The sequence below is a fragment of the Rhinatrema bivittatum genome, chromosome 8, assembly GCF_901001135.1.
Source record: "Rhinatrema bivittatum chromosome 8, aRhiBiv1.1, whole genome shotgun sequence".
Taxonomy (NCBI): domain Eukaryota; kingdom Metazoa; phylum Chordata; class Amphibia; order Gymnophiona; family Rhinatrematidae; genus Rhinatrema; species Rhinatrema bivittatum.
The window spans coordinates 248447612-248467054 of record NC_042622.1 but is presented as its reverse complement, the minus strand read 5'-3'; the positions used below and the strand labels follow the sequence as shown (position 1 = coordinate 248467054).

General features: G+C 43.2%; 1 protein-coding gene across 3 annotated transcripts in view; it reads left to right on the top strand.

Annotated features, from left to right (window-relative positions):
* Nucleotides 1-19443, top strand: part of SH3GL1 (SH3 domain containing GRB2 like 1, endophilin A2) — a 247787-nt gene that overhangs the window by 114380 nt on the left and 113964 nt on the right. For all 3 annotated transcript variants that reach the window (XM_029614521.1, XM_029614522.1, XM_029614523.1), the window contains 2 exons: nt 16675-16747; nt 17449-17592. In XM_029614521.1, the coding sequence (XP_029470381.1) occupies nt 16675-16747; nt 17449-17592 (217 nt within the window). The remainder of the gene's footprint in view (nt 1-16674; nt 16748-17448; nt 17593-19443) is intronic.

The following is a 19443-nucleotide window of genomic DNA, read 5'->3' as shown; positions in this document are numbered from 1 at the left end:
AGAAATAGTGCATTTGACCAAAAAGAAATCTTTCAAACCAATCTACCATAGCAGAGACTATGAAGTTTGGTTAATAGGCAGCAACACTTGCATAACACTTTTCCTAATAGATATATAGGCAGTTCTTAAAAATAGCCTGCATCATAAGGCACTGTTTCCCTGTATGCAGGAGTTGTAGCTAATGCTAGTGCTCGGTAAAAATGATTTGTAAGGGACCCTTGGTTCTGGTATTACTTTGCTAGGTAAATCTCTCATTTTTTTTCTCAAGTAGCAATCCTTTGTCGGATTACAGACACTCTCCTCTTGTATCACAAATACTCCATGTATGCAAGTGTTCCCAAGAAATCAAAGTTCTTTTTGCTATCCCCTTTTTCCACACTGTTGGTTTGTTTTTTTGTTTTTTTTTCATAAGCAGGGGTGCACTTCCCATACTTATCCTAGCCGTTTCCAAGGCTAAATACCCAGGGAATTCACTACCCTGTATCCCAGTCCTAGACAATCCCAGAGAATTCGTCTCCCTGAATGTGGATTGCCCAGACCATCCCAGCCTATTAACCTTAGGCTGTAAATCTAGGGATTTTACTTCCCTATAGTTCAACAGGATGTTTATCCTGTTGGACTATATACCCCGGACATAAAGCAACCTCACCGCCTCCCGGGTGCTCCTCTCTGTCATTGCGGATATAATTTGTAGCCAGTATAGCACTGTCCCATTGGTTATCCTCCTTCCACCATGTCTCTGAGATGCCAATTAAGTCTATGTCATCATTCACTGCTATACATTCTAATTCTCCCATCTTACTTCTTAGACTTCTGGCATTAGCATACAAACATTTCAAAGTTTGTTTTTTGTTTGTATTTTCATTCTGCTTTTTAATTGATATGGATAAGTTAGAATTTTTTAGCTCAGGTGAGTTTTTAGTTACAGGCACTTGGACTACTTTTCTTATTATTGGAACCTCACTGTCGGGATGCCCTAATTCTAATGCATCATTAGTATCCTTTGAAGATACCTCTCTCCGAACCATGAGCTGCTGAGCGACTGTCGGCTTTCCCCTTTGTTCTAGTTTAAAAGCTGCTCTCTCTCCTTTTTAAAGGTTAGCGCCAGCAGTCTGGTTTCACCCTGGTTAAGATGGAGCCCATCCCTTCGGAAGAGACTCCCCCTTCCCCAAAAGGTTCCCCAGTTCCTAACAAAACTGAATCCCTCTTCCTTGCACCATCGTCTCATCTATGCATTGAGACTCCGGAGCTCTGCCTGCCTCTGGTGACCTGCGCGTGAAACAGGAAGCATTTCAGAGACTGCTACCCTGGAGGTTCTGGATTTAAGCTTTCTACCTAAGAACCTGAATTTGGCTTCCAGAACCTCCCTCCCACATTTTCCTATGTTGTTGGTGCCCACATGTACCACGACAGCCGGCTCCTCCCCAGCACGGTCTAAAATCCTATCTAGGTGACGCGTGAGGTCCGCCACCTTTACACCAGGTAGGCATGTTACCAGGCGATCCTCACGCCCACCAGCCAGCTATCTACATTCCTAATAATTGAATCACCAACTATGACGGCCGACCTAACCCTTCCCTCCTGGGCAGTAGGCCTTGGGGAGATATCCTCAGTGCGAAAGGACAATGCATCACCTGAATCAGACCATGCATCATGCACTGAGGCATATTAGCTATCAGTATCAAATGTCTCGAATACCAGGGATCAGGTGATGCTCTAAGTCTAACAGCTTACTAGTAGAGCTCCTGTACGATCTTTCTCATTTACTGATTTTTATCCTAAATGTGAGCTTTTTCTTATGACATTATGAGCGCCAAAGAGTTGCAGAAATGGTCTTTTGCTAAACTCTGGGCAGACGAGGCTAGGGAATAAAAAACAAAACAAAGCACCCCACATTGTCTGGTAAGACTGGCTCGAATATTGGAGTTCACAGCACAGTGGAAGATTCGTCTCTTGGTGAGGAAGAAAGTGCAGGCTTCGGAGAATACTTTCGAAAAACATTTTGACACATTCTCTGACAAAATGGTTTGGAATATTGATGCTAAACTGTCTATTGTGGTACAGAAAGTTGTAAATTTGGTGGCCTTGGTGTGGGAACAGGAGGAAAAGCTGGAAAACGTCAACTTCCAGATCTGTGATTTACAAGGAATATGGAAAGATAGACAAACTGGAGAAATCTTTTAAAAACTTCTTAGAAAAAAACAAACAAATCTGGAAAAAAGAAAGCAGGCTTACCAGAGTCAGTGGAAGGACGCTATATGGCAGCCTTTTCAAAATGGCTGCTAGATCTGTTGGAGTTGATGCAGGAGGGCCGCCTCAAGATTGATAGGGCTCATAGATCACTGAGTCTGTAGCCTAGATCCAATGGCAGGGCTCATGCATTAGTGATTCATGATCACAATTTTAAAGCCAAACTAAAAAGTTTGAATATGGCCAGACAAATTGTTCTTTCAGGGAAAAAGGATTTTTATTTTCCTGGACTTTTCCATGATGATGCAAAAACAAAGGCAAAATTATGGTGAAATAAAAATATGCACGGTAGGAGAGAGGTCTTCAATATGCCATGTTATAGTCAGCAAAGCTCTGTGTCCTGGACAAAAGTCAACACCCCATGTTTCAATTGCCAGAGGTCGAGGTTTTTCATTAGAATAACAATCTGCTAATACAGCCGGTTGAAGTACATTTATTTGGACAACGGCTCACAAGGCATTGGATTGAGCAAGTTGCTTCTCTTTCTTGAATGGTGTTTGGAAGATTGATGCAATACACAATCATTTTTCTGTTTTTGACTTTCAGTATTTCTTTTTTTCTTTTTTCATTTATTAGTTCAAGGCTGGACTGGGGGCCATCTATTATGTTGGGCCACTGTTCTTTTGACTTATCAGTATGGGGGGTTTCCTCTTTTTTGTTATGACAAAAAAAAAAAAGTTTCAAAATGTTCTTTATAATCAATCATTCTGAAGCTATCTTTTACTGGATTTTGTGTTTTTGGACACTTTCATAGACTGCTCTTTTGGTGTTTTTTTTTTTTGTTATTGCTTCGTAAGAGGCAATATTATTTTGTTTGGCAGCCTGTTCTTTTTATATGGCCAGATTATCATTTGGACTCCAGATACTTTGACTGGACTGTATTTTTATTTATTTATTTTAATTTTTTTGTTGGGACAATACTGCATGGGTTGGGTACCTACTCAGCGCTGCAATCATTTTGGGATGTTACCAGTTGTAAGCAGTTAAGAGGAATATGGGTAGGTTGGGGTGAAGGGAAATAGAGAACTGGGTTGGGTGTTTTTGCTTACCAATGGGTTGGTGAATTTCTATGGGGTGGAAGTTTGCTTTGGCATTATTGATTGCTGTATGTTACTTCTGTTTGAAGCTTGTTTTTTTCTAGCTTGTAAAAAATTGGGAACAGAAAAAGGTAGACATGCTTGCATTTTTTGACATGTATTATTTTGAATGATAGGACAGTGGGAGACTTACCTGTAAAGGATGATTCTGTGGGAGACTAACATTCAACATAGTGTACTTGGATTTCAGCAAGGCCTTTGACAATTCTGCACAGAAGACTTATAATGTAGGAATTATTAGGAAGGGAATGAGTTAATAAAACAGAAAATGTCATAATGCCTCTGTATCCATGGTGAAACTGCCCCTTGAATACTGTGTACAGTTTTTGTCACCGCATCTCAAAGATATAGTTGTGATGGAGAAGGTACAGAGAAGGGTGACCAAAATGATAAAGGGGATGGAACAGCTCCCCTATGAAGAAAGGCTGAAGAGGTTAGGGCTGTTCACCTTGGAGAAGAGACGGCTGAAGGGGGATATGATAGAGGTCTTTAAAATCCATGAGAGGTCTTGAACGAGTAGATGTGAATTGGTTATTTACACTTTCGGAAAATTTCTTTTTCACTCCATGCAGAATTAAGCTCTGGAATTTGTTGCCAGAGGATGTGGTTAGTGCAGTTAGTGTAGCTGGGTTTAAAAATGGTTTGGTTAAGTTCTTGGAGGAGAGGTCAATTAACTGCTATTAATCAATTTGACTTAGGGAATGACTTCTGCTATTACTGGCATCAGTAGCATGGGATCTTCTTAGTGTTTGGGTACTTGCCAGGTTCTTGTGGTTTGGCCTCTGTTGGAAATAGGATGCTGGGCTTGGTCTGACCCAGCATGACACTTTCTTATGTTCTTACACTTTTCCATTAATACCTTTTGATTGCCAGAATAGTGCAGAAAGTGCTATAGGATCAATCTCAACTGATCCTTATAGTTCCAGCATGGCCCAGACAGATCTGGTTTGCATATCTTGTATAGTTTTCTATCAATCCTCCCATCCATCTGGGAACAGACCTGGCCTTGTTTATGCACCCTTCAGTCTCTCAACCTGATGGCTTGGACGTTGAATACTGAGTAATCGCAAATCTTTCTTCACCCAGAGAGAGAGAAGGCATATTAGTTTCCACCAAGAAGCCATCTGCTAGGAAAGTCTGCAGCTTTTAAAAGGAAAAGAAATTCCAGATGGTGTCCTCAAAACACCTTGGACTCGTTTTCTTGTGAGCCAAAATATTTTCTGAAATGCTCTTCCTTTCCAAATCAAGCCTCACCATGTCTTCTATGAGGGTGCATCTCAGTATCCGAGCAGCTTACCATCTAACAGTTGGCAATAGACCCATCTCTTCTCACCTGCTTTTGTTGAGAAGAGTTTGTGGCTTGTTTAACCTCAGGTTCCATAGGTCCTGAATTTATCCTTTCATAACTGATGAAGCTGCCTTTTGAATCATTAGAAACAACTTCCCACAAGTTCCTGATCTGGAAAGTTGTTTTTCTTACTTATTTATTTATTTAACACGTTTATATACCAAAGTTCGTATGTACATCACATTGGTTTACAAAGAATGGATAGGGAGGAGGATGTGGAAAAGAGCAGGTTAGAAGTTACATTAAACAAAATAACTGGTTGAACAAAATGACAATAAATAGAAGGTTGTAATAATAGAAGGTGGTAGTAGTAGTAGTAGTAACTTTTTTCTTGCAGTAGTAACATCAGCCAGAAGAATCAGCAAACTGCAAGCACTCTTTCCTTATCCACATGGTTGTGTTCCACACTCGCCAAAAGTTCCTTCCAGAAGTCATCTCAGTGTTTTCATATCACTCACTCAATCCATTGTATTACCCACCTTCGTTCCAAAGTCATATATGCATGAAGGGGAGAAAGCCCTTCATACTTTGCATTGTGAAAGAGCCTTAGTTTTTTACAAGCAAAAAACGTAAACACATCGTCAAGCTTCATAACTCTTTGTATCCTATGATCCAAATTAACTTGGCATCCCAGTCGCCAAACATACTTTGTCTAACTGGATATAGTGTCTTGCATTCAGCACTGTCATGAATTGCAGGCTTGCAAATCACAAACTCTTGTCAAAGCTCATCGATAGAGCTATGGTATCTTCCATTCCCTGTACGTACCCGGATCAGTCCAGAATTCCTGGGTTAAGAACATAAGAAAATGCCATACTGGGTCAGACCAAGGGTCCATCAAGCCCAGCATCCTGTTTCCAACAGCGGCCAATCCAGGCCACAAGAACCTGGCAAGCACCCAAAAACTAAGTCTATTCCATGTTACCATTGCTAATGGCAGTGGCTATTCTCTAAGTGAACTTAATAGCAGGTAATGGACTCTTCTCCTCCAAGAACTTATCCAATCCTTTTTTAAACACCGCTATACTAACTGCACTAACCACATCCTCTGGCAACAAATTCCAGAGTTTAATTGTGCGTTGAGTAAAAAATAACTTTCTCTGATTAGTTTTAAATGTGCCCCATGCTAACTTCATGGAGTGCCCCCTAGTCTTTCTACTATCCGAAAGAGTAAATAACCGATTCACATCTACCCGTTCTAGACCTCTCATGATTTTAAACACCTCTATCATATCCCCCCTCAGTCATCTCTTCTCCAAGCTGAAAAGTCCTAACCTCTTTAGTCTTTCCTCATAGGGTAGTTGTTCCATTCCCCTTATCATTTTGGTAGCCGTTCTCTGTACCTTCTCCATCGCAATTATATCTTTTTTGAGATGTGGCGGCCAGAATTGTACACAGTATTCAAGGTGCGGTCTCACCATGGAGCGATACAGAGGCATTATGACATTTTCCGTTTTATTCACTATTCCCTTTCTAATAATTCCCAACAATCTGTTTGCTTTTTTGACTGCCACAGCACACTGAACCGACGATTTCAATGTGTTATCCACTATGACACCTAGATCTCTTTCTTGGGTTGTAGCACCTAATACGGAACCCAACATTGTGTAATTATAGCATGGGTTATTTTTCCCTATATGCATCACCTTGCACTTATCCACATTAAATTTCATCTGCCATTTGGATGCCCAATTTTCCAGTCTCACAAGGTCTTCCTGCAATTTATCACAATCCGCTTATGATTTAACTACTCTGAACAATTTTGTGTCATCTGCAAATTTGATTATCTCACTCGTCATATTTCTTTCCAGATCATTTATAAATATATTGAAAAGTAAGGGTCCCAATACAGATCCCTGAGGCACTCCACTGTCCACTCCCTTCCACTGAGAAAACTGTCCATTTAATCCTACTCTCTGTTTCCTGTCTTTTAGCCAGTTTGCAATCCACGAAAGGACATCGCCACCTATCCCATGACATTTTTACTTTTCCTAGAAGCCTCTCATGAGGAACTTTGTCAAACGCCTTCTGTAAATCCAAGTATACTATATCTACCGGTTCACCTTTATCCCCATGTTTATTAACTCCTTCAAAAAAGTGAAGCAGATTTTTGAGCCAAGACTTGCCCTGTGTAAAGCCATGCTGAGTTTGTCCATTAAACCATGTCTTTCTATATGTTCTGTGATTTTGATGTTTAGAACACTTTCCACTATTTTTCCTGGCATTGAAGTCAGGCTAACCGGTCTGTAGTTTCCCGAATCACCCCTGGAGCCCTTTTTAAATATTGGGGTTACATTTGCTATCCTCCAGTCTTCAGGTACAATGGATGATTTTAATGATAAGTTACAAATTTTTACTAATAGGTCTGAAATTTCATTTTTTAGTTCCTTCAGAACTCTGGGGTGTATACCATCCGTTCCAGGTGATTTACTACTCTTCAGTTTGTCAATCAGGCCTACCACATCTTCTCGGTTCACCATGATTTGATTCAGTCCATCTGAATCATTACCCATGAAAACCTTCTCCATTACGGGTACCTCCCCAACATCCTCTTCAGTAAACACCGAAGCAAAGAAATTATTCAATCTTTCCACGATGCCTTATCTTCTCTAAGTGCCCCTTTAACCCCTCAATCATCTAACGGTCCAACTGACTCCCTCACAGGCTTTCTGCTTCGGATATATTTTAAAAAGGTTTTTACTGTGAGTTTTTGCCTCTACAGCCAACTTCTTTTCAAATTCTCTTAGCCTGTCTTATCAATGTCTTACATTTAACTTGCCAATATTTATGCTTTATCCTATTTTCTTCTGTTGGATCCTTCTTCCAATTTTTGAATGAAGATCTTTTGGCTAAAATAGCTTCTTTCACCTCCCCTTTTAACCATGCCGGTAATCGTTTTGCCTTCTTTCCACCTTTCTTAATGTCTGGAATACATCTGGACTGTGCTTCTAGAATGGTATTTTTTAACAATGACCACGCCTCTTGGACATTTTACTTTTGTAGCTGCTCCTTTCAGTTTTTTTCTAACAATTTTTCTCATTTTATCAAAGTTTCCCTTTTGAAAGTTTAGCACGAGAGCCTTGGATTTGCACACTGTTCCTCTTCCAGTCATTAAATCAAATTTGATCATATTATGATCACTATTGCCAAGCGGCCCCACCACCGTTATCTCTCTCACCAAGTCATGTACTCCACTGAGAATTAGATCTAAAATTGCTCCCTCTCTCGTCTGTTCCTGAACCATTTGCTCCATAAAGCTATCATTTATTCCATCCAGGAAAGTTCTCTCTAGCGTGACCCGCTGATACATTTACCCAGTCAATATTGGGGTAATTGAAGTCTCCCATTATTATTGCACTACCAATTTGGTTAGCTTCCCTAATTTCTCTTAGCATTTCACTGTCCGTCTCACCATCTTGACCAGGTGGACGGTAGTATACCCCTATCACTATAGTCTTCCCCGACACACAAGGGATTTCTACCCATAAAGATTCAATTTTGTATTTAGTCTCCTGCAGGATGTTTATCCTGTTGGACTCTATGCCATCCCGGACATAAAGCCGCCACACCTCCTCCCGAGTGCTCCTCGCTGTCATTGCGATATAATTTGTACCCCGGTATAGCACTGTCCCATTGGTTATCCTCTTTCCACCATGTCTCTGAGATGCCAATTAAGTCTATGTCATCATTCACTGCTATACATTCTAATTCTCCCATCTTACTTCTTAGACTTCTGGCATTAGCATACAAACATTTCAAAGTTTGTTTTTTGTTTGTATTTTCATTCTGCTTTTTAATTGATAGGGATAAGTTAGAATTTTTTAGCTCAGGTGAGTTTTTAGTTACAGGCACTTTGACTATTTTTCTAATTATTGGAACCTCACTGTCGGGATGCCCTAATTCTAATGCATCATTAGTATCCTTTAAAGATACCTCTCTCCGAACCATGCACTGCTGAGCGACTGTCGGCTTTCCCCTTTGTTCTAGTTTAAAAGCTGCTCTATCTCCTTTTTAAAGGATAGTGCCAGCAGTCTGGTTCCACCCTGGTTAAGTTGGAACCCATCCCTTCGGAAGGGACTCCCCCCTTCCCCAAAAGGTTCCCCAGTTCCTAACAAAACTGAATCCCTCTTCCTTGCACCATCGTCTCATCCACGCATTGAGACTCCGGAGCTCTGCCTGCCTCTGGTGACCTGCGCGTGGAACAGGGAGCATTTCAGAGAATGCTTCCCTGGAGGTTCTAGATTTAAGCTTTCTACCTAAGAGCCTAAGTTTGGCTTCCAGAACCTCCCTCCCACATTTTCCTATGTCGTTGGTGCCCACATGTACCACGACAGCCGGCTCCTCCCCAGCACTGTCTAAAATCCTATCTAGGTGGTGCGTGAGGTCCGCCACCAGGTAGGCATTTTACCAGGCGATCCTCTCGCCCACCAGCCACCCAGCTATCTACATTCCTAATAATCGAATCACCAACTATGACGGCCGACCTAACCCTTCCCTCCTCGGCAGTAGGCCTTGGGGAGATATCCTCAGTGTGAAAGGACAACGCATCACCTGGAGAGCAGGTCCTTGCTACAGGATCCTTTCCTGCTGCACCTGGTTGGTGCTCTCCCTTCATGAGACCTCCTTCCTCCAAGGCAGCACCAGGGCTGCCAGTCTGAAGTTGGGACTTGACTACTATGTCCCTGAAGGTCTCATCTATATACCTCTCTGTTTGCCTCAGCTCCTTCAGGTCTGCCACTCTAGCCTCCAGACATCGGACTCATTCTCTGAGAGCCAGGAGCTCTTTGCATCGCATGCACATGTACAACTTCTCACCGGTGGGTAAAAAATCATACATATGACACTCGATGCAAAAGACTGGGAAGCCCCCCTCTTGCTGCTGGACTGCTGCCTTCATCTCAATTTTGATCAGTTCCTAGTTAAGTTTTAGGTTGCTATGGGAGTAGGAATGTGTCTAACGTCCTTTAAATGTATAAGTGAATTCACTATGTGTCTCGTTGTGGCCTACCGAGGTCTGATCAAATTCTCAATAAAGTTTTTGTTGATGGTTTGTTTTTTGTTTTTTTTTTGTGAAAGTGGCACTTGCCTATAAATTAAGGGATGAGCTAGGGGTAGGTGGGAAGGTTGGGAAATACAAACAGTCTAACTTCAGTTAGTCAGCCTGAGTGACTCACTGCTCCCTTGATTAACAATGTTGGTCCCTATTCAAACCCATCACACTACCTCAACACCTTTCTAAGGTGAGTAACTGAGCTGAACTATTCAACTTTTTTACTAAGGTATACAAGCTCCTAGCTTATTTCTAGCTTCTGGCTACTTTTTGGGTTGGGTTTTTTTTTTTTCAATACAAGCACTCAGTATTAAATACAAACACTCAGTTCTTTAAAAGTCTGGAGAACACTCAGTTCTGCAGACTTTTAAAAATAAACACACTACCTACTGCTACCTTATTGACTGACTAAAAATACAAACAGTCTAACTTGTTTATTTACTGCCTTTCTGACTATTAAAGGCACAAACACACTAAATAATATTCCCAAATAGTTAACTTTGCCCCAATACTTTTAAAAAAGACAATGTCCCAAGCAAAAACTTACTGATTCCTTTCAGCCACCAGCAAGGTGATCCTTTCCTCTGTGTGCCCACTGGAATGTGGGTTACTGAGCTCTTTCCTTCTAATTTATAATGTCCCTGAAGGTCTCATCTATATACCTCTCTGTCTGCCTCAGCTCCTCCAGGTCTGCCACTCTAGCCTCCAGAGATCGGACTCGTTCTCTGAGAGCCAGGAGCTCTTTGCATCGCATGCACATGTACAACTTCTCACCGGTGGGTGAATTAGTAAATTAGGTAAATTAGTGCAAAGCAATCCCTTAGGAGATTTACACTTCAGTTAGATTTCCTGAGTGATTCACTGCTGTGCTGATTAACAAAGAATAGTACCTATTCCCTTAGGAGATGTACACTTCAGTTAGATTTTCTGAGTGACTCACTGCTGTGCTGATTAACAAAAAATAGTCCCTATTCACATCAAACACACAACCTTCAAACTCAGTTAGTCAGCCTGAGTGACTCACTGCTCCCTTAGTTAACAATGTTGGTCCCTATTCAAACCCAATCACACTACCTCAACACCTTTCCAAGGTGAGTAACTGAGCTGAACTATTCAACTTTTTTACTAAGGTAAACGCTGCTCCTAGCTTATTTCTAGCTTCTGGCTACTTTTTGGGTTGGGGTTTTTTTTTTTGGTGGGTTTTTTTATTTTTCAATACAAGCACTCAGTATTAAATACAAACACTCAGTTCTTCAAAAGTCTGGAGAACACTCAGTTCTGCAGACTTTTAAAAATAAACACACTACCTACTGCTACCTACTCAGTTCTGCAGACTTTTAAAAATAAACACACTACCTACTGCTACCTTATTGACTGACTAAAAAATACAGTCTAACTTGTTTATTCACTGCCTACCTACTGCTACCTTAATTCATCCCTGCCAGCAGATAAAGCCTTGCTGACACTACTTGAAAATCCATGGTGCCACCTGCGGTAGCTCAGTATTTATCTGTCTCCAGCAGATGGCTGGTGCATTAACCTGCAGGGCTTTTTCTTTTACCCTTGCTGTTTTTTCCTTTTAGATTTTTCTTTTTCGGGTGAGCCTTCCTCCCAGGGGATTGGTTCCTTGAGGAACCCTTCTCTGCTCGGTTGAGATGGACCGGTTGAGGTCCAGGTTGTACCGTGGCGTGTAAATCTGGTGGTCCAGATCCCTCCCCTCACGAAGCCAGCCGTGCAGCTTGCAGCCCTTCTTTTGGTCAGAGGTTTCCCTTCCTTGCTAAGCTTACTGTTCCTATGTATACCTTATAGCCTCCTCCCTGTTCAATTTAATTTCCACCTGCTGTTATACTGTAAACCGATATGATGTCGCTACGAATATCGGTATAGAAAAGTTTATAAATAAATTTCAGCAGCTGTTTTGAGCTGGACAGCTCCATTCAGCTCTGGGAGAGAAGCTCTGTTATTTGTTAACTTTAAAAAAAAGTTTAAAAAAAAAAAGTTTGTAACCAGCAGGAAGTCAGCTGACGATAAGGCTCCGGGGTGTCTCCCTCTCTTCCCCCCCCCTTCCCCGATCGGGTTTCTTTTCGGCTCTTTTTTTAATTTTTGATTTTGTGTTTTCTTTCGTATGCTTACCGGCATGGTTCGCAGCTCGGCTTGCCGCATGTGTGGGGCGGTCCCAGCGTGCCTCAGTAGATCGGGCCTCTGTTCGGGTTGTATTTCTAGGGGGGGGGGGAGGCCCTCCCTCCCTCCCTCCTCCCGGGTGGGGGCAAATGCCAGCGCCTCGGTAAAAACGCGGCTGCTGCGTTTGGACAGGTTTTGCAGTCTCCTGCTACCCCCAGGTCTGCTGGCTCCCTCGAGGCGGGAGCAGCAACCATTTTGAATGCGGATTCGCGCCCACCGCCATTATCGGAGGGAGAGGGGATTCTCCTCCGCGGCTTTCACCTGTCCATCCCGGGCCCCCGATACGCAGGGGCTCACTGGAGAAGCAAATTCTTTGGATCCCTTACCTCAGGGACCGGAGGGAGACCATTCTGGTGCAGATTTCATTACCTGGCGCAGCAGGAGGGGATGGGGGGGGCTCCAGGATTTTTGGCCTCTCAGAATCTGGGTCCACAGCCTACCAATTCCGGGACGGGATCCGAGCAGCCGTGAGACTCGGCCATTCCCGTCGAGCCTGGCCCCGTGGGGGAGCCCAGAGGGCTCACAGGTCCCAGCCCCCTCTGGCTGGTGCAGTGTTGAGGTTTTCAGCGCCTGATCTTGTTTTGCTGGATCCGGACCAAGGAGATGACATAGGACTGCCATCGGTGGCAGAAGGGGATGATCCCAAGATTCTTCGGTTGTTCCGGAGAGAAGAGCTGGCACCTCTACTTCCACAGGTCCTTGAGGAGCTGGGGTTAAAACCCCCGCAGGAGGTTCCGGAGGTGGATGGTGCGACCCCGTGCTGGTTAGTCTTCGTGCTCGATAGTCTTCGTGCTCCCCACTTTTGCCTTCCCGTACCATAGGTCGGTCCAGCAATTTATTGAGCACGAATGGGATTCCCCGGACTCCGGTTTGAGGGTAGGTAGGGCTATGGCCAAGCTCTACCCGTTGCCGGAACAAACCTTGGAGCGTTTTGCACTTCCGCAGGTTGATGCTTCAGTTTCCGCGGTCACTAAGAAGACTGATTCCGGTGGAAGGGGCCGCAGCCCTCAAGGATGCCCAGGACCGAAAGTTGGAACTTCATCTTAAGAGGGTTTTTGAGAGTGCAGCCTTAGGGCTCCAGGCTGCCATGTGCTCCGGCTTTATGCAGAGGGCATGTCTGCAATGGGTGCAGAATTTTCAGGATGCACCTCCTGGGACCGATAATTCGGATGCGGATTGCGTGGAGGCGTCGGTCGCGTACGTATTTATTTAAAAAGGGCTCCAGGGGCGATCCGGGAAACTACAGACCAGTTAGCCTGACTTCAGTGCCAGGAAAAATAGTGGAAAGTGTTCTAAACATCAAAATCACAGAACATATAGAAAGACATGGTTTAATGGAACAAAGTCAGCATGGCTTTACCCAAGGCAAGTCTTGCCTCACAAATCTGCTTCACTTTTTTGAAGGAGTTAATAAACTTGTGGATAAAGGTGAACCGGTAGATGTAGTATACTTGGATTTTCAGAAGGCGTTTGACAAAGTTCCTCATGAAAGGCTTCTAGGAAAAGTAAAAAGTCATGGGATAGGTGGCGATGTCCTTTTGTGGATTGCAAATTGACTAAAAGACAGGAAACAGAGAGTAGGATAAAATGGACAATTTTCTCAGTGGAAGGGATCTGTATGGGGATCCTTACTTTTCAATATATTTATAAATGATCTGGAAAGAAATATGATGAGTGAGATAATCAAATTTGCAGATGATACAAAATTGTTCAGAGTAGTTAAATCACAAGCAGATTGTGATAAATTGCAGGAAGACCTTGTGAGACTGGAAAATTGGGCAACAAAATGGCAGATGAAATTTAATGTGGATAAGTGCAAGGTGATGCATAGGGAAAAATAACCCATGCTATAATTACACAATGTTAGGTTCCATATTATGAAATTGCCAGGCATTTCAATCCAGGTCACGCTTCAGGGACACCAGACGGTCTCGTCCTTCCATAGGGGCCCGTAGGGGCGCAGTCCCAAAAGCCTTTTCAGCAACCGCGGGGCTCTGGCCGGGGTCAGTCCTTTCACGGAGGGCAACGACCTTTTAGAGCTCCCGCGACAGGAGGAGCAGCAGCGGTCAAGTCCTCCCAATGAAGCAAGGCCGGTTCACTCCACCATTCCCTATATAGGTGGCCGACTGGCAGATTTTTACGGGGAGTGGACCAAAATCATGCAGGATCAGTGGGTACTCTCAGTCATAAGAGACGGTTAAGCTTTAGAGTTTGCACATTCTGTTCCCGACCTCTTCTTAGTCTCCCCTTGCGGGTTTTCAGCAAAGTGTCCAGTTCGAGAGACGTTGCGAAGGTTGTGCGAGTTGGGAGTGGTGGTTCCGGTACTGCCTTGCACCCGGAGACAGTAGGGTCATCCCCATGTCGATTTGATGACGACTCGGCTCAATGCGAAAGCTCCTCGGTTCTTCAGTCACAGGAGAGGGAGTACGGGGCTGAGGGAGTCGACGCTCTAGTTGTGCCTTGACCTCCGAAAGTCTTGCTGTATGTATTCTCGCCATGGCCGCTGGTGGGCAAAGTATTGCGCAGAATAGAGAAGCACCTAGGGAAGTTGATCCTAGTGGCTCCTGAGTGGCCGCATCGACCGTGGCTCTCAGATCTTGTCAATCTAGTGGTGGATGGTCCATTGCACCTGAGTCACCTCTCAGAACTGCTTTGTCAAGGTCCTGTATTTTCCGACCAGGCAGATCACTTTTGTCCGGCGGCTTGGCTTTTGAGAGGCGTTGCTTGCGATGGAGAGGATATCCAGAACCGGTGATTACTACACTTTTACAGGCTCGGCGGCAATCCACTTCCCTCTCATATGTTCGGGTCTGGAAAGTGTTTGAAACTTGGTGTACCGACTGAGGGGTTCTTGCGGTTCAGGCCTCGATTTCTCATGTCTTGTCTTTCCTACAAGAGGGTTTATCTAAGGGTCTTGCCTTTAATTCCCTTAAAGGTGCAGGTAGCAGCGCTTGCTTGCTTACAAGGAAAGATTGAGGGTTATCCCCTGTCTTCTCACCCGGACGTGCAGCAGTTTCTTCGGGGAGTTAAGAATATGAGGCCGCTGGAGTGGAAAATTTGCCCTTCCTGGAACCTTAATCTGGCTCTGCGAGTTTTGTGTGATGCTCCATTTGAACCTATTCGGAGAGCGACTTTTAAAGATTTGACTCTGAAGGTGGTGTTCTTGGTGGCCATTTGCCCCTCTAGGAGGATTTCAGAATTGCAGGCCTTGTCGTGTAGGGATCCATTTCTCCAAATATCTGATTTCAGGTATTACATTGCATACGGTTTCTTCCTTTGTCCCAAAGGTAGTGTCTGCCTTTCGTGTTAATCAGACCATCGAGCTCCCAGAGTTTCCAGACTTGGATGCTTCTACGCAGCATGCTCGAGAGCTTAAGATGTTAGATGACCACAGAACCTTGCTTTGTTATCTCAAGGTTACTTATGAATTCAGAAGATTGGATCATTTGTTTGTGTTATGGAGCGGGCCAAAGAAGGGTACCAAGGCCTCTAAAACAACGATTGCGAGGTGGTTTAAGGAGGCTATTGGATCAGCGTACATTCTCAAGGGCCGCCAGGTTCCTGACTGTTTGCGAGCTCATTCGACGCGGGCTCAGGCCGCTTCATGGGCGGAGGCTCAGTTGGTGTCTTCGCAGGAAATTTGCAGGGCAGCAACTTGGAAGTCGCTGCATACTTTTGCAAAGCATTACAGGTTGGATTTGGGATTTTCGGATTCCAGGTCTTTTGGTAAAGGTGTCTTGCGAGCAGGACTCTCCAGGTTCCACCCTCTCTAGGAAGCTTTGGTACATCCCAGGAGTTCTGGACTGATCCGGGTACGTACAGGGAAAAGAAAATTGGTTCTTACCTGAATTTTCGTTCCTGTAGTACCAACGGATCAGTCCAGAACCCACCCTGGTTAGAGGGGAGAGTCATCCGCTCAGCTACAACTTTGTCAGCAAACTTACGTTCTTTGTTGTAAACTTATAAAAGTTTTTCAAGTTGTTTAAGACATTTTTAGTCAGTTATTGCACATGGTGTTTTTTCAGCTTGGGTACAGATCAATACTGAGCTACTGCAGGTGGCACCAGGGATTTTCAAGCAGTGTTAGTGAGGCTTTATCTGTCTCCATCTGCTGGCAGGATGAATTAACCCAGGAGTTCTGGACTGATCCATTGGTACTACAGGAATGAAAATTATCAGGTAAGAACCAATTTTCTTTTCCCCACCTCAGAGGTACTTCTTGAAGATATCTGCAAAGCTGCGACATGGTACATACTTTTGCATCCCACTACTGTCTAGATAATCTCTTGGACTGACAAATTTGGACAAGCAGTTTTTCCTAACTTCTCACAGTAGTCTACTGTCCACAGTGGAGCTTAGGTTGCTTACTCAGTAAATGCTCTACTACCCTCAGCTTGAGACTCTCCACATGTCATGACTAATTCAACCTGTTTATCGACGGAAAAAGCAAGTTTGCTTACCATAAAAGGTGTTTTCCGTAGATAACAAGATGAATTAGCCACTTAAAATACCTGCCCATCTCCCTAGACAGTCGACTCCCTAGCTAGGCTTAGCTCTTAGATTGATCGAGGAGGCCCACTCGGGAACTCCTGCACATGCAAAGTAGTGCTCAAAGCTCTTTTAGCTAGGAGAGATGAGTCCATTTGGTGCCACCAAATGATATCATCCATATGTCATGGTTAGTTCATCCTGCTATCTACAAAAAACACTATTTATGGTCAACAAACTTGCTTTATTTTTCTTCTCAGAAAGTGGACGTAACCAGCAAGGCTGTGGCAGAGGTGTTAACCAAAACTATTGAATACCTTCAGCCCAACCCAGGTAAACTCAATTGAGCACCAGTTACTACTGAAGGCCGTGCCTTCCTCCCATGATGTATCCTCTTGTCTTATTTTTACATGGGTATCTAGACCTCAAGTCCTGCCCAGTAAATGTCTGATGGACCTAGAACTAGGGTAAAGGTGTCTGAGCCAGATGACAAGGCAGGCTGTAGGAAGTTCAAAACGTAACACTTTGCCGCTATGATGCGGAAGTAACAAACACTGAATTGTGATGTGACAATTGGGGGGAAATGCAGAAAAATATGAACTTTTACTGCTTAGTTCATTGAAAACCACACACTGTTCAAAAAAATACCTGCAAACTGGTAAAAGCAAAGCTTAAAATAAGAGAACTTGGGGGAGGGAAGAAAAACTGAGAATTTAAAAAATGGATGCTTTTTATTTGACTTGCTGGGAAACCAGTGCTCAAAGTGGGTCTTTGTGAAGAGATGTGACTCATTTCTGTGCAAGTGCCCTACGAGTGGTGTGTCTGGGGTTTTCCTTAGATCTTGTTGGAAGCTTTGCTAAAGGCTGTATAGAGTGAGAGCTCCCTTTCTAATAGGATGCTTCCTAGGGGATATGAAGACAATAGGTTTTCCTGGCAGTTCAAGTAACAGCAAAATCCTGAAATAGTTGAGCTATGTCCCTTCTCTGCAGAGTATTGGCAGCACGAATTCAGCTAAATGAATTTGCATGTTTCAGCTTCCAGGGCCAAGCTGTCTATGCTAAACACCGTATCAAAGATCCGTGGACAAGTGAAGAATCCTGGATACCCCCAGCCAGAAGGACTTTTGGGGGAAAGCATGATCCGCTATGGCAAAGAACTCGGAGATGAATCCAACTTTGGTGAGTTGCAGCTCTTTCCTGACATGTTTACTCACTAACAGCATTAGATTCAGATAATTTTATTGGCATGACAGTTTTACATGAGTTGCCAAAATAATATATACAATGATTATAATAAAAGGGTAGAAAAATTGATTGTGTTCCTGAGCACAAGTTGGAGGGGTTTTTCTCTTGGTGGACGTGTATATTACATTGTGAAATCTGCATTGTGGCTAAGTATATTTTTTGATTATTGCAAGGTTTTTGATTATTGCAAGGTTCTGTGATTATTCCTGTGGGTTTTAATTTTCTTAGTCTGTTTCATTTCTTTATAGTTATTACTATTACTGTAGAAAGTAATTACTATTACTGTAGAAAGGTTCTGTGATTATTCCTGTCTGTTTTTAATTTTCTTTATAGTCTGTGTTTCATTTCTTTATAGTAAGTTATTAATCTAGTAAGTTGATTTGCTGTTTGAATAAAGCTAGAAGGAAAAAAAAAAAACCCAAAAAAAGAAACCTCCAAGCAGACAGCTCTCTAGCTTTTAAAACACCTTTTAAACTCTCCCTTGGAGTTAGTTGGCACAAAAAATCGGTTCAAACTAAAAACTGGGGCATAAAGACTGTTTTTTAAAACAATTGACCAAAAGCAAAGGCAACAGTCCAGAAGTGCCCTACTTTACCCAGCTTGTCCCAGGCTAAACTGTTTGACTCCCTCCCTCGCTACCCCTCTACCCACCCACCCCTGGGGCTTGTTTTCTAATAAAGACTGCCTAACTTCCCATTGGCAGCGAGATAAATTAGTACATTGGTAACAGTCAAGGAAATACAAATCACAAACTACCAAGATGAGGACTATCCAATGTAACTGCTGTAGAGCCTTTATTCTGAGGGAAAGCATCTGGAAACTTAGAGCTTGCCCAATTTGTGCACAACTCTCTTCCTTGAAAATGGAGCTGACGGAGATAAAAGCTCAATTAGCTTCAATTAAAAGTACTACACCCACATTGCATTACACAGATAATAATTCCCCAATATCACGGAAAAACCAGGAGTCAAGAAAAGGAGATCCATTAGGCTCAGGTAGGACCCACAGTCATCCATTCTTGACAGATGAGCAGCCAACAGGTACACCCTCCCACTCAAACAGGTCATTAAGAAATTCTTTACAATCCAGGATTACAGTGGGCTCTGGTAGAATTAGACCTGTGATGAAGAGACACACAATGTACCAAATGCAAAAAGAACAAGCCCTCGCTATATTAAAAACTGAGAAAGTTCTTGAGAAAAACATTGCAGTATTACCAGAAAAGAGAGAAAAAACACAATGCATGCAGTATTTCAAGATCCATACCAAAAGAAAAATCTAATTGAGATGGATAACTCTGTCAACAGTGGCACAACTACAAACAGAAAGAGTAAAGTGAATAACAAATCTCAACTAATATCTCATAAGGAGTCCAGGAAAAGCAATAACCTTAAAGAGAGTACCTGGAAGGCTATGACCACAAATGCTCATAGTTTGGGAAATAAAATCCCAGATCTGCAGGCCCTAATGGCTGAGGCAGAATTGGACATTGTTGCTATCACAGAAACATGGTTCACAGAATCTCATGAATGGGATACAATACCAGGCTACAACTTGTTAAGGAAGGACAGAGAGCATAGAAAAGGGGGAGGTGTGGCTCTTTATGTCAGAAACAACATCCAAGCATCTGAGCTACAAGGAAGTTGGGGTAAAGAAGAAGCTCTATGGGTCGACCTAAAAAAAGATGACGGAGTGTCCATTTATATTGGAGTGGTGTACAGGCCTCCAAACCAAAAGGAAGAGCTGGACAGAGATCTGATTGAAGACATCCATAAGATAGGCAGG